Here is a 19,804-nt window from a genome sequence, read left to right on the forward strand (position 1 = left end):
TATATGAAATGAGGTTCATGTTGGGATATGAACGTATCTTAATCATGCCATCGAACGCCCACACGAATATCGCATCATCTCCATTTTGTCATGTGCATGAACCTTGGATAATGATTCCAGCATTCAGTAGCTACTAATAGGTGCTACTCCTCTGCGTCGAGTGCTTTTACAGCACGTGGGGTATGTCCGTGTCTGAATGTCAATGCTGAACCTGAACGCCTAGCATGCAGAAATCTGCGAGATCCTCCAGCAATTGCTTTCAACATCTTTCCCGGCACTCGATGGCCACCCTTACAACGCCTAGCCCATTGATTCATAAGCCGCCTTCAACCACAGTCCAGACAACATGCTTATACATCCAGTGAGCTGATCATATAAGTCACAATATACGCCTCAGCGTTGAGCACCTCAGCCTCATTGGCAAGGACGACCTTGCTGTCATCAAACGCAAACCAATCATTGCCTTCTCTTGAATAGCTGACATAGTGACCGGAGTCGATCTTGCCCTTGTGCACAATGACTGACGAGAGGACGTATGTGAGGCTGTTGGCTGGCGTGTTCATGTTGTAATTCGTGTTCGGCGAACCTGAGGCTTTGGCGGCTCTGGCTTGCTCTTTCTGCAGGGTCGTATAGGGGTAGAGATCTAACTTCATGGGGAAGTTGACTTTGGTTTCGATCTTGGAGGATTGCGCTTTCGAGTGCTCAAATCGCTGGGAGATGTTAGCGGCTTCTGGCTGATAACGCAGAGAAGATGATATACCTTGAGATGTATCGACAGCACAGGAGGCAGTCGCTTGATGCTCAGCTGCTTGATAGCGTTTTGTGGACTATCGCAATTTCTGCATGTATACTGAGCTGACTCCAGCTTCTCTTTCGCCGTGAATCTCTCGAGACAATCTCGCAGATCCAGAGCTGCATCCTCGCCCTTTTCAGCATTGATCTTGCGCTTCTTGCCCTGATGCCTTATATCCAAGCTAAGATCCATGTATGGATCAAGGGCGGTTGTTGTGTTGTGGCACTTGTCGCAAGTGACGGTACTTGAGAGCTTGCCATAGAACGTCTGATGAACCACACACTTGCAGTCTTCAGAGTCTGCTGAACCGCCGTTCGTCAGGTGGAGGGTGTTCAGGAAGAATTGCATGTACTCGTGAGCATCCTGTTGCTGGTAGCCAGCGAGCGCCTAAGGACGAATGTCAGCTTTGCCCTGAAGGGTTGCTAAAAGGTGAGCCTACCTCGCCAGCTAGCCAACTGCCCATGAGCATGCTAACCGCGCCGTACCCTTCGGTCTTCTCGGCCGAATGGAACTCAACAATCATCTCGTCCAGCGCACAGCTCACGCACGACTCCCTCTCGCAATCTGCCGTCTTGTGTCCTTCTGAGAGGAAGAAATTCCGTATGAAGGGATTGTGTACGATGGTCTGTAATATGACGCTCATGAAGCATGTTTGCCCCATGTTATAAAGCCCGCGCAGGCCAGTCGCTCGGCACGGGAGGAATGTAGAGTTCGTGACAATGAGCTTGTCGTCGTCGACGGTCAGGGTGTCTTCGTACTTCCGTTTCTTGCCTATAGTATCGTCAGCAAGATAGCATATCCAAGTCTTCTAAAACATGCTTCCTGACCTTTGAGCAACCTCCTCATCTCCAGCTCCGGGTCGTAGATGAAGTCCTGACAATTCCCACAGTATACGTTGCCGTCTCGCGACTCCACTGCTATGTATTGTCAGCCAAAGCTTGCAGAGTATATTTCCTGTTCCAACCCACAGAAGCAGTGGCTCTTAGTGTCGAAGTGCTGGTCTCGTTGTTCATCGGTCATGATGTTGGGACATTGAAGACAGAGGTAGAGCGGACGGAGGGAAACGACAGGCTGGCCGTTCGACTCGACGAATGTCTGGGCTATTATGCTCGGTTTGTCGTGTATGAGCTGGAGGATCGATCGGTAGTGCTGGAGGGTCTGCTTGCGCGCATTCTCGAACATCTCGCCCATGTGTTCTGTACAACGAGGTTAGCTGGGCTTCTTCGTATGCTTTGAGCTGCCTACCACAGCCATAAACAATATGGGCCATCTGACTGCTCGGCACGATATTGCCTTTCGCATTCTTGACCACCTTGGCCGAGGCCAACGAGGCCGCCTTAGAGCCAGCCGCTGCATCCATAGTGCTGGTTAAAGGTATGAACATGTGAGTGAATGCACATTCACATAGTGATATTCATGTGTGCGATTGCGGATACGTTGCCTCGAACCTCTACCACAGTTGAGGCAGTCGCGCTCCGCGGTTGCGCTCGTGCGGCGATAACTCTGGGGAGAGCGGACCTGCATGAAGCCAATGAGCTAGCGGATCCGCGCCCCACAGTTCTCAATCGCATCAGAGCGCGACTGGTACGTGCAGTGGTAACCGCTTACTTAACAGTGTTGACACAATGCCGAGAAGTCTCTTCAAGCCCTTTGCATTTTAACGCTTACTCTGGCAGGATTAACAAGGTTAACAAGGATGATTGAGCAGCGTAGGGCATGGACTGTGTGTCACTATCACAAATCTTTTTACAATAGATATTTTATGACTTAACAATATTTTAACAATCAGCGCAATGACAGCGTGCCAGAGTGGTTAATGGGTATGACTCGAACGAGTTCATCTACTAGATATCATATGGCTTCGGCCGCGCAGGTTCGAATCCTGCCGCTGTCGCTGATCTTTTTGCCGATGTAGCATCATTTGTCCGCACCCAGGGCAAGTCGTCGCTGCATGCTTGCTGCGTTGGGCATTGCTTTTTTGTTGGGGTCGAGTGCCGCATCGGAACTTGTCTGCCTCTCATACGGTTCCAATGAAGAAATTAGTTTAACTGCCGCATTTTGTGACCAAAGTTAGGGCAGGTCATCACCAAAAACACAAATCGAAAACATGAAGAGACATCACGATCGAACTCGTTTCTTTCAATTGCTACGCTAGCAGAACTTACGGGCAGCTTCACCAATTTTTGTAAGGACTTTTGATTCTATCATTAGGCACTTGGTGACTACAAGGGTACCCAACAAAGGGTTTTACATGCTATTAGTTAGTCTTGCGATTCACATTTCCAGGCCGCGCCCTGTTTAGTTGGTTGCTTAGGTGCATTGATTAAGACGAGCCGGATACCAAAACAGCAAGCAGGTGCATATGTTCAGGTAGGAAATTGTCTGAAATTCGTAATGCCATAGCAGCAATAGCTGGTCGTACAAGAGCGATGCTTAGACATGCACCAAGCCCAAGGTATCAAAGGTCGCTCATATTAAGTTTTATCCCCCTTCCTCAGCCGATGCAAGCTTTTTACAACTTCTTATTGATCTCGCCCTCGACCTGACCAGCCTTCTTGCTGGCCTCGCCCTGGAGCTCGGCAGCCTTGCCCTTGGCCTGCCCGAGAGCCTCGTTGGCCTGGCCCTTAGCCTCGGATGTGGTGTCGGGAGTGGCCTCCTTAACGGCCTCTGCGACCTGCTCTGTTGTGGTTGTCAAATATGTTATTGATAATGAGTGGTACGCGGACCAGTTGATGCGTCATGTCCGATGTTGATGGCATTGAGCAATTGCATCAAGTGATGTCCGAATACCAGCTGGGACGCGACTACTTACCACCCTTCTCAATGCCCTTCACGGCGGCACCAGAGATTGTCCTGTCGACGGCCTTGGCAGCATCCTTGATGGTCTCGACGGGGCTCTTGCGAGCGACGGGAGTGGTGGAGAACAGGCGAGCCTGGCGGGCAATCTGGGAGCGGAACATGATGTTGTGTGGAGTGGTTGTTGGTTGTTTGGTGGTGGGATATTCAACGTTGATGGAGGCGATGTCAATTGCAGTTGAAAGTGTTGGATGATGCGGACTTGTAGGAGCGCACAAAAGTTTATAAAGGGAGCTTGCTGGAGCGAGCTATCGTGTGGCAGGTGCGACTGTGCATTGGAACGCATCATCCATACGTCATACCCATAGCTGTCCATATTTGGACTAGAGCTTGCCCGGGTGGAGAACATTGAAGCTCTGGATCGCGACATCGAGCTTTCGAGAGTTTGCACATGCAAGAAATCCGTGTTGAAGTCATTTCTAGAGGTGGGGAAGGAGTCGGTGGTCGTTACTTCCAAGTTTCGCTCCTGGGACTAAAGCCAGGAGGCCTTCAGCGCATTCTGACCAGCCACATGAGGAAGATCATATCGCAAAACTTGCAGTTCTCATCCTGTCTACCCGCGGACCCAGACAAAGGCCATTACACTTCGAATGCCCTCTTTCAGTTTCAGAATGTTAAGTATCACTCGACTTCTTTCTCTGCAACACAAGAGCTCATACAATCATTGCACTAGTCGTCTATGATCATGTTGTCCCGGCGTTGGTGTTGTCTACAATTCGTGAAACCTGAACCATCTACGAGACCAGTGCCAGCTGCCACCAGTCGCAACGCTTATTGGCATTCGAATCACGGATCTCATCGATACCGGTAATGTTTAGCCTCAGCACGCTCGCATTCTCTCCATACATGTCGAACTTGGGAACGCCGGGAGCCTCAGGCGCACCCTCCTCCGCGAAGCTTGCGATGAATTCCTGCAGCGCAGTTGCGACTGTGCTATTGGTCACACCGGTAGGCAAAAGGCTAGTAGCGCCGCCGGTGAAGTAGGTATATGCTATATCGAATCCGTGGAAGGCGGGCGGTACGGCGAACAGATACGAGTATGTCTCATTGTTGTAGGCCTTGGAAAGGTAGTAGGTGTTGCAGGTGAACATGCCCTCGCTAACGATTAGAGCAGCTCGCGCGTACTGGGTAGTGTACGGGTATGAGCCATTGAAGACCGGCGGATAGAGAACGTTGGTGATGTAGTCGACCGATGAGTTGGGCATGTGTGGATACGCAGTGTTCAGCTGCCTGCGAAGCGCAGCGTCCGAATGGATAGAGGGAGCTGTGAAGAGAGGTCCCTCGTTTGCATTGTGACCAACCATTACGTTGACATCTTTATCAAATCGGCCCTGAGCAAGCAGCTGTGCGGGCTGTTGAGGAACGAAGTTGCCGTCGACGGTGGGTCCGTACGCGAACAGACCCCAGGCAGTATCATAGGCGACTTGCTGTACGTTGGCGCGCCTGACAGTCTCGTAAGGCAAAGCACGAAGCTCGGCAAGCGACGTGGTGTTTGTCAGGTTCAGGAACTTGCGGTATGTGTCTTCCAACTGGACGTTAGACTGCACTGGTTGCCATGCAGGACTCTGCGGGATCGCCTGCTGGAAAGGGGCTTTGCCCTTGAGTCCTCCATACGCGGTGATTTGGTGCATAATACTGCCACCACCAGCAGATTCGCCAAAGACCGTAACACGGTTCTTGTCACCTCCAAACAGATGAATGTTCTTCTGTACCCATTCGAGGGCGAAGCGCTGGTCGTAAAGGCCGACGTTGGCTGTTCCTCCCTCAGCTTGGAACGAAGGTCCGGCTTGCCATCCGAATGCACCAAGGCGGTAGTTCAAGGATACATAGATCACGTCACCGTTCGAGGAGTTGCCAGAAGCAGCAACGAGTCCAGCGGGGTTGTTGTTCTTGTTGCCGCCTGAATTGTTGTCAGTAACCGTTCATTCGTGAACCAAGGAATAGGCGATGACATACCCGTATAACCACCACCGTAGATCCAGACAAGTACTGGAGCACCGTAGCCTTTCCCTGCCTTGGCCAAAACATCCTGAGGTACGAAGACATCCAGGAAGAGACAGTCCTCGTTTTCACGAGGGTCCGCTGCTGGGACGGGGCTGCTCGAGTTTGCGCCCGGTGGCACGTAGTTAGTGCTGGTGTTGTACTGAGTACCAAGAATAAGGCTGGTCAGGAACTGAGTAGCCTGCGCGGACCATGCTGGACCAGCCTGAGGACATATCCTGTTGAGGCCACCAGTGTTGATGGACGATCTGTTCTCTGCAGGCGCCTGAGGAGGAGCGAACCTCAGGTCACCGACCGGTGGTGCTGCATATCTGATGTTTGAGAAGTTGTAGAAGCCGCCAGTGTTCTACGCGTATGAGCATTTTGTCCCATGTCATCGAGTATATGTCAACCTACATTGAAACTCGCAGCCCTATAAATCTCATACCCAAGATCCACGGTTGGAAGAGCCGATGAATTCTGCGCAAACGCTGCGCCCAGCAGGGCTGCCGCACTGAAAAGCTTCAACATATTGTCGATGACCTGATGAAAGCCGGGTTCCGAAGTCCACAATCAGGCGACTGCAGGCTCTTTATTCACTACAGATCTTGACGTTGACGGCTCGCAATCCCCACAGGCAAGCAAGGTATCGTAACCACCAGGTACAGGCCCGCCTTCATTTACCGTCCCTTCATCAGCCCGCGCCCCAGTTATTAGTTTTACACATGAGCCATCAGCACCGTCCAGAGGCGCCAACGGTCGCTCTAAGCCCACCAGACACAATGCCATCTGCTAGTCTACACCGCAAGTGTGAACGTGCCTGGTGGTTCCCCGCGCGTACAAACAGTACAGGGCCTCCTTGTGTACGTCACGTTGCGGAAGCCTCGGCGATGTGGTAGCCTGAGATTCGTCCGTTGCGGACCGAGGCGGCCTCTATCGTCGAAGCGTGGCTGTGGGTAACGAGTAAGATACACTAGGATACACGTTGGCGCTCAAGAGTATTGAATTGACAAAATGTAGCTTGGTGTCACCGGTAGAAATACTGAGATCGGAGAGGTGGTGAGCGAATTCGTAGTTACAGGCTTGATGTTGTGCAAGGATCTCCCGCGCCGAGGTTCTGCAGGTTCGCGGGGAAACCACGAGCCGCACGCGACATAATTGTTCTCTATACGGCAATACGGTAGTCGATGCGTTGTCGTCCGCTGATGTCGATCTCACTCTTTTGTTGACCATCTCGATGGTACTTTTTCAAGCTGACAGACGCAGCATGGTGTCTTCGCCGATTCCGGGACTGAGACAGCCGGCCTTGATTTTCGAGTCCTGCTCATCTCTTTAAGAATCGGCAATACTTCTAGCTCAATGCTCGAGCGCAATGTACTGGGATAAATTTGTGTAAGATCCCTGCCTTTGTTTCCGCAGCGGGTCACGGAAATCTGTCACTCAGGCTTCGACCGCTGTCACTGGAAGTTTCGCTGCTGAGGCCGAAGATTATTCCCAAGCGAGGGAGCCGTGCTCCGCGGCAAACGTCAAGATGCAGTCTTTAGAGCGTTGATCGCCAAAAGATCTGTAGACACTTTTTACTCTAGATGGGCACAAGTTTGATCAAACTTACCTAAGGTCTGTCAAGGCGAGTGCCTATACAAGTCCTAAGGTCCGTCAAAATGGGCCCACTGCGAAACACGAGAGATATTTTGACTCAAGGAGAATGGCAGTTCAAGACAGAAACTGAGCATAGACGAAATGCTCGAATTCAAGGCGAAAATTGATGACTCCGACCAAATCGGCACACACTCGCAGCCTCACAGATCCAGGTCATCGCTGATATCCAAAACGACCCCATACATCTACACCTCAAACCTCTTGAAAGCGACATGATGCATCTTGATCTTCTCGACCCCCTCTTTCAGATTTTCAACAACCTTCCGAAACTCCTCCTTCTTCCAGAGCTCCATATGGCTCTCCACACTTGGCCATCCAACGAAAGCACCGAAGAATTTCTTCTCGTCCTCCCCACGGTCGACCTTATGTGTCTCTACGCCCCAGCCGCCGACCAGACCTGTTGCTCCAGAGCCCTGGACTTTGCCTGCTTCGGCAACGAAGGTGGAGAAGCTCTTGTTGTAGGTAGCCTCGTCGAGGGAGGGATCGAAGTATAAAGAGACGCACTCGGTCACTGGGGCGTCGAAGGAAGGTGTTCCTGATTCCTGGGACGGGACGGGGAGCTTGATGTGGAAGAAGTGAGGTGAGCCGTCTAGGATTGTGGCTAGGCGGTCCAAGAATGGCCCGTATGCGTCCGAGGCGATGAAAGCCCTATGTGCATCGAGGGACTCCCAGTCTGTTGTGTCTTCTGTTAGATGATCGGATTGAAGCAGGTTTGATGGTTCGTACCAATGGCCATCTGTACAATGCTCGGAGTCTCAATTTGAGTGCCCCATGATAAGCGTTTGCAACCTTTCTGGCTGGCAATAGTTTTCAGCGTTTCGTCCAATACGCTCTTGCCTTCACCGGACTCCAGATCCACACTTTTCTTGATAGGCACGTACGCGATCTCAGTAACAGGCCCGGACATCTTTTACTGGTGGTTTGTGGAGCAAAGAGAGGATTGCCTGTGGAGTGCAGATGTTTGTATGAATTACAAGAAACGTAAGGATGAGCTATCCAAAATGCCCTGGAGTTAGTGAACATATACCCGCAGCTACCCCTCCTTTCGGCTGCTGCTGTACGATATAGAAAAGTGGGGCAAGTGAGCTGGTTCCAGATAGCAGGAAGTACAGAGATTACAGTATGGGCATTCAGATTGATTGATGATGTGTGCTATTGAAGGTATCTTACATCCCAACACCCTTGCGCCGCCCCATCGATCCGGCTTTTTCTCGCTCACCCTTTACTCCGGCGCATCAGTCAATGGAACGTACTGCACCCCGTACAACCTGTTCTGGTCGATACTGCCATCCTCCTTCTTGTTGATAACGTAAATGTGCTGGCTCCAGCCATCAGAAACAGGCACAAACAGCCGGCCAGGGGCCTTCAGTTGTTCAGTCAACTCTTTATGATGCTCTGCCGCAGCAGCCCCAACGTGTATAGCATCGTACGGCGCGTCTTCTTTCCAGCCTTTTCTGCCGTCCCCTGTGACGAATTTGACCTGGCCAGACTCTAGCATCTTCCTTCCTTCTTCTGACTTTGCCATGTTAGTGTTCGCCATGTCGACGAGTGGCTGAATGTGATCAATGCCCACGACCTTTCCGGTCGGTCCAACGAGGTTCGCTAGTACAGCTGTGAGGTACCCCGAGCCTGAGCCTATGTCGAGGACCTTGGCGCCAGGTTGTAGGTAGTCAAGTAATGACTCGCACGCGTTTGCGTGCATGTGCGGTGCTGAGATGGTAGCTTTGTGGCCTATGGGCTGCGGCCTGTCGTCGTAGGGATTTCCTGGAGCATAGTGCGCGCGATCAACCTTGTCGAGTGTTAGTCCTGTTGCAGACGAGATGTGTCCTTGACGCGATACGAGTATCGTCGTGGGGAGTACCTGCAGCATGGCGCCTTTGACGCGTTTTGTTTCGATCAGCCCATTCTTTTCGAGGTTGTCAATGAGGGATTGGTTCGAGGAGCCCGAGGATCTCCAAGCCATGCTGAAGGGTCTAAGGTGTTGTAGGTGGTGTAGCTTAAGAGCTAGAGAGGGGCCAAACGGTCGGCGGGTGAGGGGAGCTAGGATAGACAGTTTGCAGGAGCGTGTTCTAGTGGTGGAGGACAGGTTTTGGGTAGTGGCGCTGCTGCGAGCTTACAAAATATTGACTGTATGCAGCTGCTATACAAGCACACAGAGCAGAAAAGAGAGGAAAAGAAACGACATCCACTGCCACAGGCTTCTTATAAGGTCAACAATGGGCTGGGCAATGAGGGGTGCATGAAGGACAAGCTCCAAACGTCACCTGGTGCTGAATCCGGGGAAGCCTTATCGATAAGGAAAGAGCAGCATCCCTGTCAGTCTTCCAAAAAGTTCGCGCAAATTTCCGCGACCCAAGTCCGCAAGCACCACACGAACACGACAATGGCGCCGCCCGCTACGAAACGCAGAAAGCTCGAGCAGTCCGAGGACGAGAGCGAGGGAAGCTTTGCTGAATTTGAGGAGCTCGACAGCGCAGGTTCTGACATTGAAGAGGAGGCGAACGGCGAAGACAGCGATGTTTCGATGGAGGGGCCTGCAGAAGGCGAAGACGTGAGCGACGATGGAGATGCAGAGGAAAGCGTTGCGCAGAGGAGCAAGACGCCAACATCAGCTGCGTCGGTCACACCCGCGCAGAAAGCACCAAAGAGGCCAGCTGCGACACTCCAAGACGGTGTCTATACTTCCGAGTCGTTCAAATCGAACATGTTCAAGCTACAGGTCGACGAGCTTCTGGGGCAGGTCAAGCCAAAGTATGGCAAAAAGGAGGCACCGGCGGAGAATGCCATGCGCACATTGAAGACGATCATCGAATCGATACCCAGTCGGGACGCTCTGCCAGTACGTTCGCAATCGGTCTCTGGCCATGCTTTGCTAATCGAGTACAGATCCTAGAAGCCGAAAAGGCTCTCAAGTCTGCCGGCATCGCGATACCCTTTCCTAGCCCTCGTCCACTGAAAGACGCAAAATACAAGCTTTCGTTCGAGCGACCGTCCAGCATCAACGCAACCGGCAGCTACCCACTGAAAACTGCAACGAAGTCGGATGATGGCATAGCGATTGACCTCGTAGTCACCATGCCGAAGTCGTTGTTTCAGGACAAGGACTACCTCAACCACCGGTACTTTTACAAGCGCGCATATTACCTGGCCTGCCTGGCTGCCGGTATCAAGGGAGCGAAGAAGCACAAATTCGAGCTGTCGTTCGAGAGCTGGCACGGCAATCAGCTGCAGCCCATCATCGTAGTACGACCAAGCGGCAATGGCGATGCGGACGACTTCTCCAGCTCGAAGGCTAGGATCAACATCATCCCGGCTCTGCCCGAGAACACGTTTGCGCCAAACAAATTGCTGCCGAACTCGAATGCCGTACGACCAAAGGGCGGCGAGGAGGAAGAGACCGCAGGCAAGTCATTACCGCCGACGCCGTTCTACAACAGCACGTTGCAGTCAGACGCAAATGTCACCGCCTATCTGAAACTGCTGTATGCGACGACTACAAAAGCTGATGCGTTCAAGGATGCTTGCACTCTTGGTCGCATTTGGCTCAAGCAGCGTGGCTTTGGTGGTCGACTGCGAAAGGGTGGTTTTGGCAACTTCGAGTGGGCAGCTCTCGTAGCTCTGCTGCTGCAACCAAACCAGACGACTGGTGCACAACCACTGTCTCCTGGATACAGCAGCTACCAGCTGTTCAAGGCCACTCTCCAATTCCTCGCTCGTCATGACCTGAGCAAGAAGGCTATCGTTCTGCAGGCGCACAACATCACCATTCCCAAGGGTGACACTACACCCGTCTTCTTCGACGGGCCTCGTGGTCAGAATATTCTGTTCAAGATGACACAGTGGTCGTACGCATGCCTACGTCAAGAGGCAAAGGCGACCGTGGATATGCTGAGCGACACCGTCTTTGACCAGTTCGACTCGACTTTCATCCTGAAGACAGAGCTCCTGAAGCTCAAGTACGATGCCACTCTCGAGATCCCTCTGTCAGCACTTGGCCTCGACTCAGCGAGCGAAGAGTACGACCAGCAACTCGGCGATGCTTGCCGGAAGCTGTACGGCACCTTAAACCGTGCGCTTACTGACAGAGTTACATCGGTATCTTTCACAATGCCAGAAGAAGACACTTGGTCGATTGCCGCACGACGACCACATGAGAAGCAGCGCAAGAGCATCCTCGTCAACTTGGCGACTGACCCAGCAAATGCCAATCGAACAGTCGACCATGGACCGGCGGCAGAGAAGAAGGAAGAAGCGGCAACGTTCCGCAAGTTCTGGGGCGAGAAGTCAGAGCTCAGACGATTCAAGGACGGCAGTATCACTGAGAGTGTGGTCTGGTCTCTCAAAGATGCGTCAGCCTCTGTCATTGAGCAGATTGTGCGCTATATCCTCCAGCAACACAAGATTGTGCAGTCAGCGGACAACCTCAGATTCACTGGCGATGCTTTTGCCCACCTTGTCAGTGCTGGGCGCATTCAAGGCGCTTCAGGCGTGACACCGTTCCTGCCTATCATGAATGCCTTCGCCACGATGGAGAAGGAAATTCGTGCTCTTGAAGGCCTGCCATTGTCGCTGCGTTCAATCAAAGCTGCGGATGCACAGCTGCGCTACGCGTCTGTGGAGCCTCCTACTGCCGGCCACGCGCCTGCATCGGTCGTGCTTCAGTTCGAGGGCTCTGGACGTTGGCCTGACGACCTCTGTGCTATTCAGCGGACCAAGATTGCTTTCCTGCTGCGTATTGCAGACCTCTTGACCGAGACGGAGTCCGAGTATGTCTCTCGTGTTGGTCTCGAGAACCCATCACAGCCAGCACAGAACCAAGCTTTCCTGGACGTCACATCCGCCGCAGGTTTCACCTTCCGGATCCGCATATATCACGACCGCGAAGTCACACTGTTCGAACGCCAACTCAAAGACAAGACCCTCGACGCGCCCTCCCGCGAATCCGCAGCTGCATCCCTCGCCCTCTACAAGCGTGAATTTGTGCAATCGCCACTCCACTCACAGGTCCTCCAAACACTCTGCACACGCTTCCCCGCTCTCTCACCCTCCATCCGCCTCACAAAGCGCTGGTTCGCCTCACACCTCCTCACCCCACACTTCTCCCCCGAACTCATCGAACTCCTCGTCATCCGCACATTCCTGCAACCCTACCCCTGGTCCGTCCCATCCACATCAACAACCGGCTTCCTGCGCACGCTCGCCTGGCTGGGCCGCTGGGACTGGCGCCACGAGCCGCTCATCGTGGATTTCAGCTCCACGTTCTCTGCCAACCCGGCAGATCTTGACGATGCAAGCCAGCAGAAGGGCATGAAACCCAGCGATCTCGAGCGTCTGCAGACCCGCTTCGAGGCCTGGCGCAGGATTGATCCGGCGATGAACCGCGTCGTGCTCTTCGCAGCCACGAACCTCGATGAAGAAGGCACGACATGGACGGACAAAGCGAAGCCGGAGAAGGTGGTAGCCGCGCGCCTCACTGCCCTGGCGAAAGCTGCTTCCACGGCCGTGCGCGCAGACGAAGACCGGTTGTTGGCGCACATCAACAGCAGTAAAGACGCCCCCACGCCCGCACTGTCGCCAGAAAGTCTGTTCACAGCCAGCACAGCCGAGTACGACATCCACATCAGTCTCGCTTCGAAATACACCCCTTCCCACTCCAAAAAGCGGAAGAGCATTTCGAACCAGCAGTTCAAGAATCTCGAGATCCAGCACGCAACCCTTATCCAGCCCGCCAGCACCCCGCTGCCCGCGCTCTTCGCACAGGATCTGCTCGACGTGTACGGCGATAGTGTGCTGTGGTTCTGGGATCCAGAGACGCTGGATAAGATTGTGGGGTTGTGGAATCCGATTTCGACGGGCCAGAGGACGTGGAAGGTTAAGCCCGGGTGGAATAGTGTGCCTGTTAAGGTTAAGGTGTCTGAGGATGAGAAGGAGAAGGGCAAAGATGTTGAGATCAGAGTGAATAAGGAGGCGGTTTTGAATGAGATTAGGAGATTTGGTGGGGAGTTGATTAAGAGCATTGAAGTCAAGGCCTAGTTTAGGAGGCGGTAGCTAAGCGGTTTGCATGTTGGAAGCACAAAATGATACCATTAGACTTTGGAGAAATCTTCAAAATATCCGTTGCGTTGAACGTGTATTGCTTGCAGACATTACACCGTGATTCATCTCGGTATCCACCACTTAATCTCCTGCCTCTACACACTCATCTACCCTCCCCCGACCCCCCGTCCCCTCTCCAGCACCCCCGCCCGCAACCTCTCCACCACTTCCCTCCCCAACCACCTCAGTCTCCCATCCTTCCTACTCTCCATCTCCGCCCACTCAAAAACACCTCTCAACTCCCTCAGCTCATCAATCTTCCAACTCTTCCCCAGCCTACCCAGCACCAATCTGCTCTCAACCACCGTACTCCTAGGATCGAGCATGGTCTTGGAGTGCGGGTCAACAGGCAGAACGAGCGCGGCGTCGCTAGTCCCCACGAACGCGGCGATAGCGGGCAGGCTGAAGATCCAGTGGAACAGCAGGTGGCTCGTGCGGGAGGACTGGGCGTCGTTGAGGGCGACGAGAGTAGCAGAAAAGGATGTGGAGTACGTATCCCTCGCACTCCTCCTTCTAACGTGTAACGTTTGGTTGCGCTGGAAGGCGAGCAGGTGGCTTGCGTTGTGTACGAAGTCGAGGGTTGTGGGCCAGTAGTTTACATCTGTGGTTTCGATGCGGGATACTTCCTTGACTTCGGGGAGGAGGCAGGGCGCCACTAGATTCTTTGGTGGCTGCGAGTCGTCTCGGAAGTGGACGGTGATGGGCATGCTGATTGCACGGCCTGTGTCGACATCCCGGACGACGAGACATCGCGGCTCCGCGGCTAGCACCCAGAAGTGGCGGAAGGCTTGCAGGTGCGCGCGGCTGTCCTGGACGTCTGAAGGGAAGAGGGGGTAGAAGGCGCAGATGAGACTCGCGATAGCCTTGTTGCTTCTACTAAAAGTCTGCGTGCCGCCGGCAATGAAGAGTGCACCGAAGGCCATATGAGCCGCAAGGTGACTGCCATATGGTGTGTCGGGGCCAATGCGACCATGGAGAGCACGAAGACGGCGGAAGACGTCGAGGTCACCTGTGCCTGCCATGACAGTAGCAGCAGATAATGCAATGAGATCCTGGCAGTTGCGGACTGTGTTGCGGGTCAGGCGGGAATCGTAGCGGACGGATGTTAATTTGGTGATGCGCATGAATTGGTCAAGGTATTTGATGAGGAAGTCTCTGACCTGTATGTCGCCTGTACCTGCGTGCTTCAGTGATATACTCCATAGGAGACCCGCGACGATGTTGTAGAAAGGCATCTGCTCGCTGCGTAGCTTGTTGATATTCTTGAGATCGAAATCTTCCTGGTAATCTACCGGTAGATTCTTCATCATCCAGTCATCGCTCGCTTCGATGTCGTCCCACATGATGATGTGTTTTGCCAGAGTGCGAAGGAGGAAAATATCTGGACGGACATAGTCGAACTGTGGCAGCGTGTCTGGTACATCGATCTTGCTGGCGACCATGCGGTCGTGTGTCTTCATGTAGATCAACGCAATCGCGATCACTGCCCCAGCAGTCGCTTGATCAAGGATATGAACGATGTTGACCGACTTCGGCGCCACCGCGACTGTCATCAAGCGCTGTACGATCTGCATGTCACGAAGACCGCCCAGGTCCCTGCCCTTGCCCAAGTTGATGAAACCCAGGGCGAAACCAGCAGCCAGCCTGTAAGCTTCGTCGCGAAGAGACTCTGGAGGTTCAGACGGATCTGGCACCTCGACGTACTCAATCTCTGACAGCATGACCTCGCTCATTCGTCGATGTTGTGTGTTGTAGTAAAGCAGACCAATGCCCATCAGTCCAGTCGTCTGCGTGTAGGGCGACAGGTTCAGCTCTGCCGCTCCTGCCGGTAGCATCCTTGTCACATGGACAGATAGTAAACGTGTAACCAGTGTATCCATGGTCCCCATGAAAGACGCAGACAAGCCTAGAAGCAAACCCACTGAAGTCATGGTGTGCTTAGGCGTAAGGTACTTGAACGACAACCACTTGGCGATTGTGCGCAAATGGCCGTTCAAGCCGAGACCGAGGAGAAGACCTGCATGTTTATTGGTCAACTCGGCCGGCTTGTTGTACATGATCCACGAGGTATCGATGCCTTGAGCGTCTCGAGAGATACTCAGGCCGGCGGCAGCACCAGCGTTGAAGAAAGCCCAGAAGTACTTCTCTTCTGAGTAGTTTTGGCGTTCAGCAGTGACGACGTTACCCATCGGTTTCATCAGACATGACGTGGAGAAGCCATACAAAGGATACTTCTCGGTAAGCAATGGCTTTTTGCTGCTGAACTTGATCATGGAGCTACCGACCGGCAACGAGAAGGTACGAATCATGACCCATCGCATCATGATCTTCTGTCCTTCCAGGATCGCGGCTTCGTCAGATCTGCTGTCGGCACGATACTCAGCAACCGTCTGCCTCAAGGGTTCCAGGAGTGTGTGTGCTTCCATGAATCGCCTGTCTTCGCGGAAGATAAGCCTGGTAATATAGTGGCGATCGACCTCAGCTGTAGACTGGACCGGTTCCGGTCGATCTGCGCTCTGACAGATTGTGTGGACATCGCGTGTTGCTGCAGTACTGTAGAGCGGATTCAGGTGGACGTCATGAACGAAGTCCCCACTTGAGATCGAGGTCAGGTCGAGATCCTCACGTTGTACGAGTTTGAGCAGAGAGCTTGACCAGGTGGTCGGTGGGTTCGCCTGACACCTAGTGATGGCTTCCATCAGTGGCGCCTTTGCGGCTTCTGGTAAAGTAGCGATGGTGTCTGTGCTGATTCCACAGGTCTCGATGAGCTCCACTACCTTTCTCGGGCTGGACGTTGGATCGATGTCGCGGAAGAATCCATGCAAGGACATAGTCCTTGGAGTCACATCGGTAACGATCTCGTCAATGTTGATCGACGAATGAGGGGAAGCCTTGGACTTCCTGATAAGCATCGCCAGTGTGGGAAACGGGGCATAGCGTTGAGGGCCCACAACAGTGCCAAGCCAGTCTAGTATCGAAGGCGGCGGTGCATCTGATGGCCGCGCATGCAACCGTACCTTGGAGCTCAAAGCTGATTCGTCGTATGTCCATTTGTCACTAGAGGCACCAGCAAGGTCATAGAATCCTCCTCTCTGCCAGCCCCAACCCTCCCAACGAAGCCAGTGACCAAGTTGGGCGAGGACTGGGGCTAGATCCCCGGCTTGTGAATCGCTAACATCTTGTGAAAAGATGTCGAGTTTGAGTTCCTCGCAATAGAGATGTAGGGAGACCAGAATTTCTGAAAGGGAAGATATGCGCAGGTCTTGTTTTGCAGATGGAGACATGTCCTCCCAATGGTCGTTTGCAGCCTTGCCCACAGGTGTCTGGCAGAATTGACGAGCAAGATGAATGCAATCAGATATCAGGTTCTGCTTTGTTCTCAACTGTTGCACCACAGGAACTGTTCGGTGTCCTGATGTACGCTTCGAGGGTGGGGCCATCAATGTCGCTGCTGAATCAGAGTGCAAAGCCCATCCCCACGGTGATGATGCCCAGCTCTTTGAATGCAAGCGTGAGCTTTGGCGGTCGCACATCAGGCGCCACGCCGAATCATCATCATCGATGACCTCGTCTGGTTTCGCCTGGCTGGAAGGTCGCCCTGAGCTGCGCCGTTGATGAGACTTTGTCCGACTGTTCGCTTTTTTCAGCTTGTCATCCAGGAAGGGAACCACAAGTGTAAAGACGGTGGAGACAAAGGCCACCCAGTCACCATTCATGCTGTTCATTGTGCCATTGGGCAGTGTTTTTCGAATATTCCACCAGATCTGAAGAAGGAAATCGCCTGCGTAGTTGGGAAGAATTGTGGTCAGCACACGGAAGTATTCCCGGACAGAGCGGTCGACAGGCGCAAGTCCGATTTCCATGCGATGTCTCCACCCATCTGCGTCAACGACATCGACTTGACCCTCCCGTCCCGGCGACATAAGCTGCTGCAAAGGTCGTTTGGGAGTTATCGTCCTTTTGAACCCTGCTGAGGCCCGTTGCCCATCCTCGAGAATGGCGTACGGATCGAAGAGTTTGAGCGGTCCCAGATCGATGTTAGCGGGCAAGTGAGTACCCCAGCCTGCAGTCAGGGACAAATAAGCACTCGCAGGGGTGGAGGAGTTGAGCAGTGCAAGTCTTTCCACATGACCGGCCCGGACCTTGACAAAATCGGTAGCGTCAGTGAGTTGCTTGATCGCTACTAGTTTCGGCCAACAAGCGTATCTGTTGACATCGCTGCTCGGCTGGAGGCGTAGTGTTGATGCTGAGACCTTCAAGCGTTTTCGGGTCACTGCAATTTCGCATTCCAGCGGCGCGCTTATGGAGGGATGCGAGATGTAAACGTAGATCTTCCGCTCGTGTAGAGTCGCAGAGTTGAAGGGTGCATTCAGAGTCAGAACCTTTGGACGTTCACTTGCCTGTATGAAATCAGCATTCGAACAGACAGTCTCCAAGAAGACTAGCTCTTACCGTCACTGTTGAATCACTCAATGCAAAGACGCCGGGTTTGAGATACTGAGTTGCTGGAATCTCGCCGACCGCTTCCATTACTAGCTCCTTCCGTAATCCATCGGTCGGTTGAGATTCAGCTCCCGCTTCAGGTGGCGAAAAGAGGTTATCCACCTCATCATACTCCTCCATGAGATCGTATTGACTCTCTTCCATGGTGTCATCACAATTGTCGTCAACATCCGCACCACCAAAGCTCATCCGTGAGGCAATGCTGCCAGGTGTTGAAGCTCGGTTGCGAGACTGCGAGTAACCCCCAAAGCTTGTACGATCGTGACCCAGCGAGCGCCGACTGCGTTGACTAGCTCCGAAGCTACCTCCTATACTTGTTCGATGTGTTGCCAAATCTTGGAATGCCGATTTGTCGAAACTTGTTGATAGTTCAGCTCGCGAGAGCAAGGAGCTGACGCGTCTAGACTCTTTCGGTAGTCGATCTATGTTGAAGTCAGGATTGAGTTGTGAAGCGAGGGCATCGTCCACCGCTTGGTCTGTCAGTCTTCCTCTCGTCTGAGAAACGTCTCTGAAAGATGGTACAGGTGGCTTGCTACGTGGAGCTCCGCCAAAGCTCTCCCTCAGCCTATCGCCACCTCGAATCGCAGGAGTAGTTGCACCTGTCCCTGTGGAGGTAGCGCCATGCGAGCTTCGTCGCCGAGACTTAGATAACGGCACGGGGGCGTGTTGTTTGCGAGAAGCTGAGATGGATCTGGGCTCGAGGTACGCTGCCCACCAGATGGTGAATAAATTTGTCTCGTAATTTGCCGTGACGACCAGCAGCAGAGGCTTGTCGCTACCGCTGCGGTCAAACATTACTTCATTTTGTGGCGAGACGTATATGATCTCTTCGGCTTTGTCAATAGCTTCTAGTCTCCGATTTTCCTCGCCGTTCTTCAAGAGCATGCTGCTGCGCTCACCACCAACCAGCACGTTGACAACCAAGCCCAGCTCTGACAGAGGATCTGTGAACGAGAACAGCCTCGGAAGGCCTTCCGTGTTAGGGGCTGCAGCAGACTTGATGAGATTGTCGAGGAATACGGCTGATCCATTCTGTTGAGCTTTGTTGCCGCGAATCGTGGCCACAGAAGAGTTATTACGGCGGTGAGCCTGTGTGGAGCTTTGAGAAAGAGTCTGCGAGAGAAACGACTGATTGTTGGTAAGGAATGAATTAGGGGGAGCCATAGGTACCTGCGGGCTGGAAGGCGCATGGATGAGGGGCGCAATCTTCCTCTGTACCACAAGTCCGCGCGCCGCTGGGAAAGCTCTGTCGACCTCGAACGGAAGGTTCACGATGTGTGTGGTCCCGGAGAGAAAGAAGACATGGGCCTGGGACCTGAGGAAGACCACCAGTGCCCGCGCCCTCGTTTCAACGACATTCGCAGCATCATCTGCCGCAGCGTTGGGATCCGTAGCCGGCTGCGTTCCCTGCGTGAGAAACGCCTTTGATTGCTCATGGCCACTGTACTCCACGCCCCGACCGAGGCCATGTGTGGTCGCGCCAGAGGGCTCCTCCAGAGGAAACCACGTGAGCAGCGCCTGTATGACCTTCTCTTTCTCGATCTCGAAGTTGAAGGCCTTGCGGACTATGCCGCCTCGTGACCAGACGACATGGTATTCAGTGGTGACTACCTCGTCGGTCGGACCCTCCGGGCTTTCGTCGGGGTAAGTGTCCCAGACATAGTCGCCTTCGGTGCAGTCTTCGTTGAGGATAGATTCGGTGACCAGGTACTGCAATGCGGCGGGCTTATGGACCCCGATTGAGCGAAGGGAGGCCATGCGGAGGTTCGTTTCGCGGCATGAGGACGCTGTCGGTGCGAGAGTGCGGTGGCGGGGTTGCTGTGATTGTTTGTTTGCGGGCGGCGCGCATTCGTGGTGACGCGCTCGCGCCTTCCCCAGAAATTCGTTCTTTCACCTCCGCAGCTCCTCCGAGCTTCT

At 53.4% G+C, this 19,804-nt stretch overlaps 7 protein-coding genes and 1 non-coding gene across 8 annotated transcripts; 2 read left to right on the plus strand and 6 right to left on the minus strand.

The window, feature by feature from the left end:
• Positions 1 to 350: 350 nt before the first annotated feature.
• On the minus strand, positions 351 to 2,153 carry BU25DRAFT_434178 (ubiquitin carboxyl-terminal hydrolase-like protein 22; the record flags this gene model as incomplete). Its single annotated transcript, XM_033708846.1, has 6 exons — positions 351 to 710; positions 761 to 1,180; positions 1,233 to 1,564; positions 1,621 to 1,710; positions 1,762 to 1,989; positions 2,039 to 2,153. 6 exons carry the CDS (start codon positions 2,151 to 2,153, stop codon positions 351 to 353), a joined length of 1,545 nt encoding a protein of 514 aa, XP_033557556.1.
• Positions 2,154 to 2,588: 435 nt separating this feature from the next.
• Positions 2,589 to 2,687, plus strand: BU25DRAFT_t120. The gene has a single exon. It is a non-coding gene; the product is annotated as a tRNA-Ser (tRNA).
• A 315-nt stretch (positions 2,688 to 3,002) lies between these two features.
• Positions 3,003 to 3,753, minus strand: BU25DRAFT_375891 (uncharacterized protein; the record flags this gene model as incomplete). Its single annotated transcript, XM_033704100.1, has 2 exons — positions 3,003 to 3,472; positions 3,606 to 3,753. The coding sequence occupies 2 exons, from the start codon at positions 3,751 to 3,753 to the stop codon at positions 3,306 to 3,308; spliced, it is 315 nt and encodes a 104-aa protein (XP_033557557.1). The 3' UTR covers positions 3,003 to 3,305.
• A 448-nt stretch (positions 3,754 to 4,201) lies between these two features.
• Positions 4,202 to 6,361, minus strand: BU25DRAFT_177834 (alpha/beta-hydrolase). Its single transcript, XM_033700884.1, has 3 exons — positions 6,047 to 6,361; positions 5,606 to 5,996; positions 4,202 to 5,549 (listed from the first exon to the last, which is right to left on the minus strand). Exons 1-3 carry the CDS (start codon positions 6,158 to 6,160, stop codon positions 4,384 to 4,386), a joined length of 1,671 nt encoding a protein of 556 aa, XP_033557558.1. The 5' UTR covers positions 6,161 to 6,361; the 3' UTR covers positions 4,202 to 4,383.
• A 1,011-nt stretch (positions 6,362 to 7,372) lies between these two features.
• On the minus strand, positions 7,373 to 8,252 carry BU25DRAFT_400769 (uncharacterized protein). The gene is made up of 2 exons (XM_033704982.1): positions 8,015 to 8,252; positions 7,373 to 7,961 (listed from the first exon to the last, which is right to left on the minus strand). The coding sequence occupies exons 1-2, from the start codon at positions 8,193 to 8,195 to the stop codon at positions 7,474 to 7,476; spliced, it is 669 nt and encodes a 222-aa protein (XP_033557559.1). The 5' UTR covers positions 8,196 to 8,252; the 3' UTR covers positions 7,373 to 7,473.
• A 163-nt stretch (positions 8,253 to 8,415) lies between these two features.
• BU25DRAFT_414369 (protein-L-isoaspartate O-methyltransferase) lies at positions 8,416 to 9,521 on the minus strand. The gene is made up of 2 exons (XM_033707262.1): positions 9,150 to 9,521; positions 8,416 to 9,077 (listed from the first exon to the last, which is right to left on the minus strand). Exons 1-2 carry the CDS (start codon positions 9,249 to 9,251, stop codon positions 8,511 to 8,513), a joined length of 669 nt encoding a protein of 222 aa, XP_033557560.1. The 5' UTR covers positions 9,252 to 9,521; the 3' UTR covers positions 8,416 to 8,510.
• A 145-nt stretch (positions 9,522 to 9,666) lies between these two features.
• BU25DRAFT_375904 (Nrap protein) lies at positions 9,667 to 13,343 on the plus strand. The gene is made up of 2 exons (XM_033704101.1): positions 9,667 to 10,127; positions 10,175 to 13,343. Exons 1-2 carry the CDS (start codon positions 9,672 to 9,674, stop codon positions 13,319 to 13,321), a joined length of 3,603 nt encoding a protein of 1,200 aa, XP_033557561.1. The 5' UTR covers positions 9,667 to 9,671; the 3' UTR covers positions 13,322 to 13,343.
• A 148-nt stretch (positions 13,344 to 13,491) lies between these two features.
• On the minus strand, positions 13,492 to 19,781 carry BU25DRAFT_400779 (uncharacterized protein; the record flags this gene model as incomplete). Its single annotated transcript, XM_033704983.1, has 2 exons — positions 17,843 to 19,781; positions 13,492 to 17,784 (listed from the first exon to the last, which is right to left on the minus strand). The coding sequence occupies exons 1-2, from the start codon at positions 19,643 to 19,645 to the stop codon at positions 13,492 to 13,494; spliced, it is 6,096 nt and encodes a 2,031-aa protein (XP_033557562.1). The 5' UTR covers positions 19,646 to 19,781.
• Positions 19,782 to 19,804: the final 23 nt, after the last annotated feature.

This window comes from Macroventuria anomochaeta (assembly GCF_010093625.1).
Source record: "Macroventuria anomochaeta strain CBS 525.71 unplaced genomic scaffold BU25scaffold_37, whole genome shotgun sequence".
Lineage (NCBI taxonomy): Eukaryota > Fungi > Ascomycota > Dothideomycetes > Pleosporales > Didymellaceae > Macroventuria > Macroventuria anomochaeta.

Coding starts and splice junctions, on each gene's coding strand:
- BU25DRAFT_375904 (XM_033704101.1), top strand. CDS start 9,672: ATGGCGCCGCCCGCTACGAAACGCAGAAAGCTCGAGCAGTCCGAGGAC. Junction 10,128..10,174: donor CCAGTCGGGACGCTCTGCCA/GTACGTTCGCAA, acceptor AATCGAGTACAG/ATCCTAGAAGCCGAAAAGGC.
- BU25DRAFT_400769 (XM_033704982.1), bottom strand. CDS start 8,195: ATGTCCGGGCCTGTTACTGAGATCGCGTACGTGCCTATCAAGAAAAGT. Junction 7,962..8,014: donor CATTGTACAGATGGCCATTG/GTACGAACCATC, acceptor AAGACACAACAG/ACTGGGAGTCCCTCGATGCA.
- BU25DRAFT_414369 (XM_033707262.1), bottom strand. CDS start 9,251: ATGGCTTGGAGATCCTCGGGCTCCTCGAACCAATCCCTCATTGACAAC. Junction 9,078..9,149: donor TCAAAGGCGCCATGCTGCAG/GTACTCCCCACG, acceptor ACACTCGACAAG/GTTGATCGCGCGCACTATGC.
- BU25DRAFT_177834 (XM_033700884.1), bottom strand. CDS start 6,160: ATGTTGAAGCTTTTCAGTGCGGCAGCCCTGCTGGGCGCAGCGTTTGCG. Junction 5,997..6,046: donor ATAGGGCTGCGAGTTTCAAT/GTAGGTTGACAT, acceptor TCATACGCGTAG/AACACTGGCGGCTTCTACAA. Junction 5,550..5,605: donor CTACGGTGGTGGTTATACGG/GTATGTCATCGC, acceptor ACAACAATTCAG/GCGGCAACAAGAACAACAAC.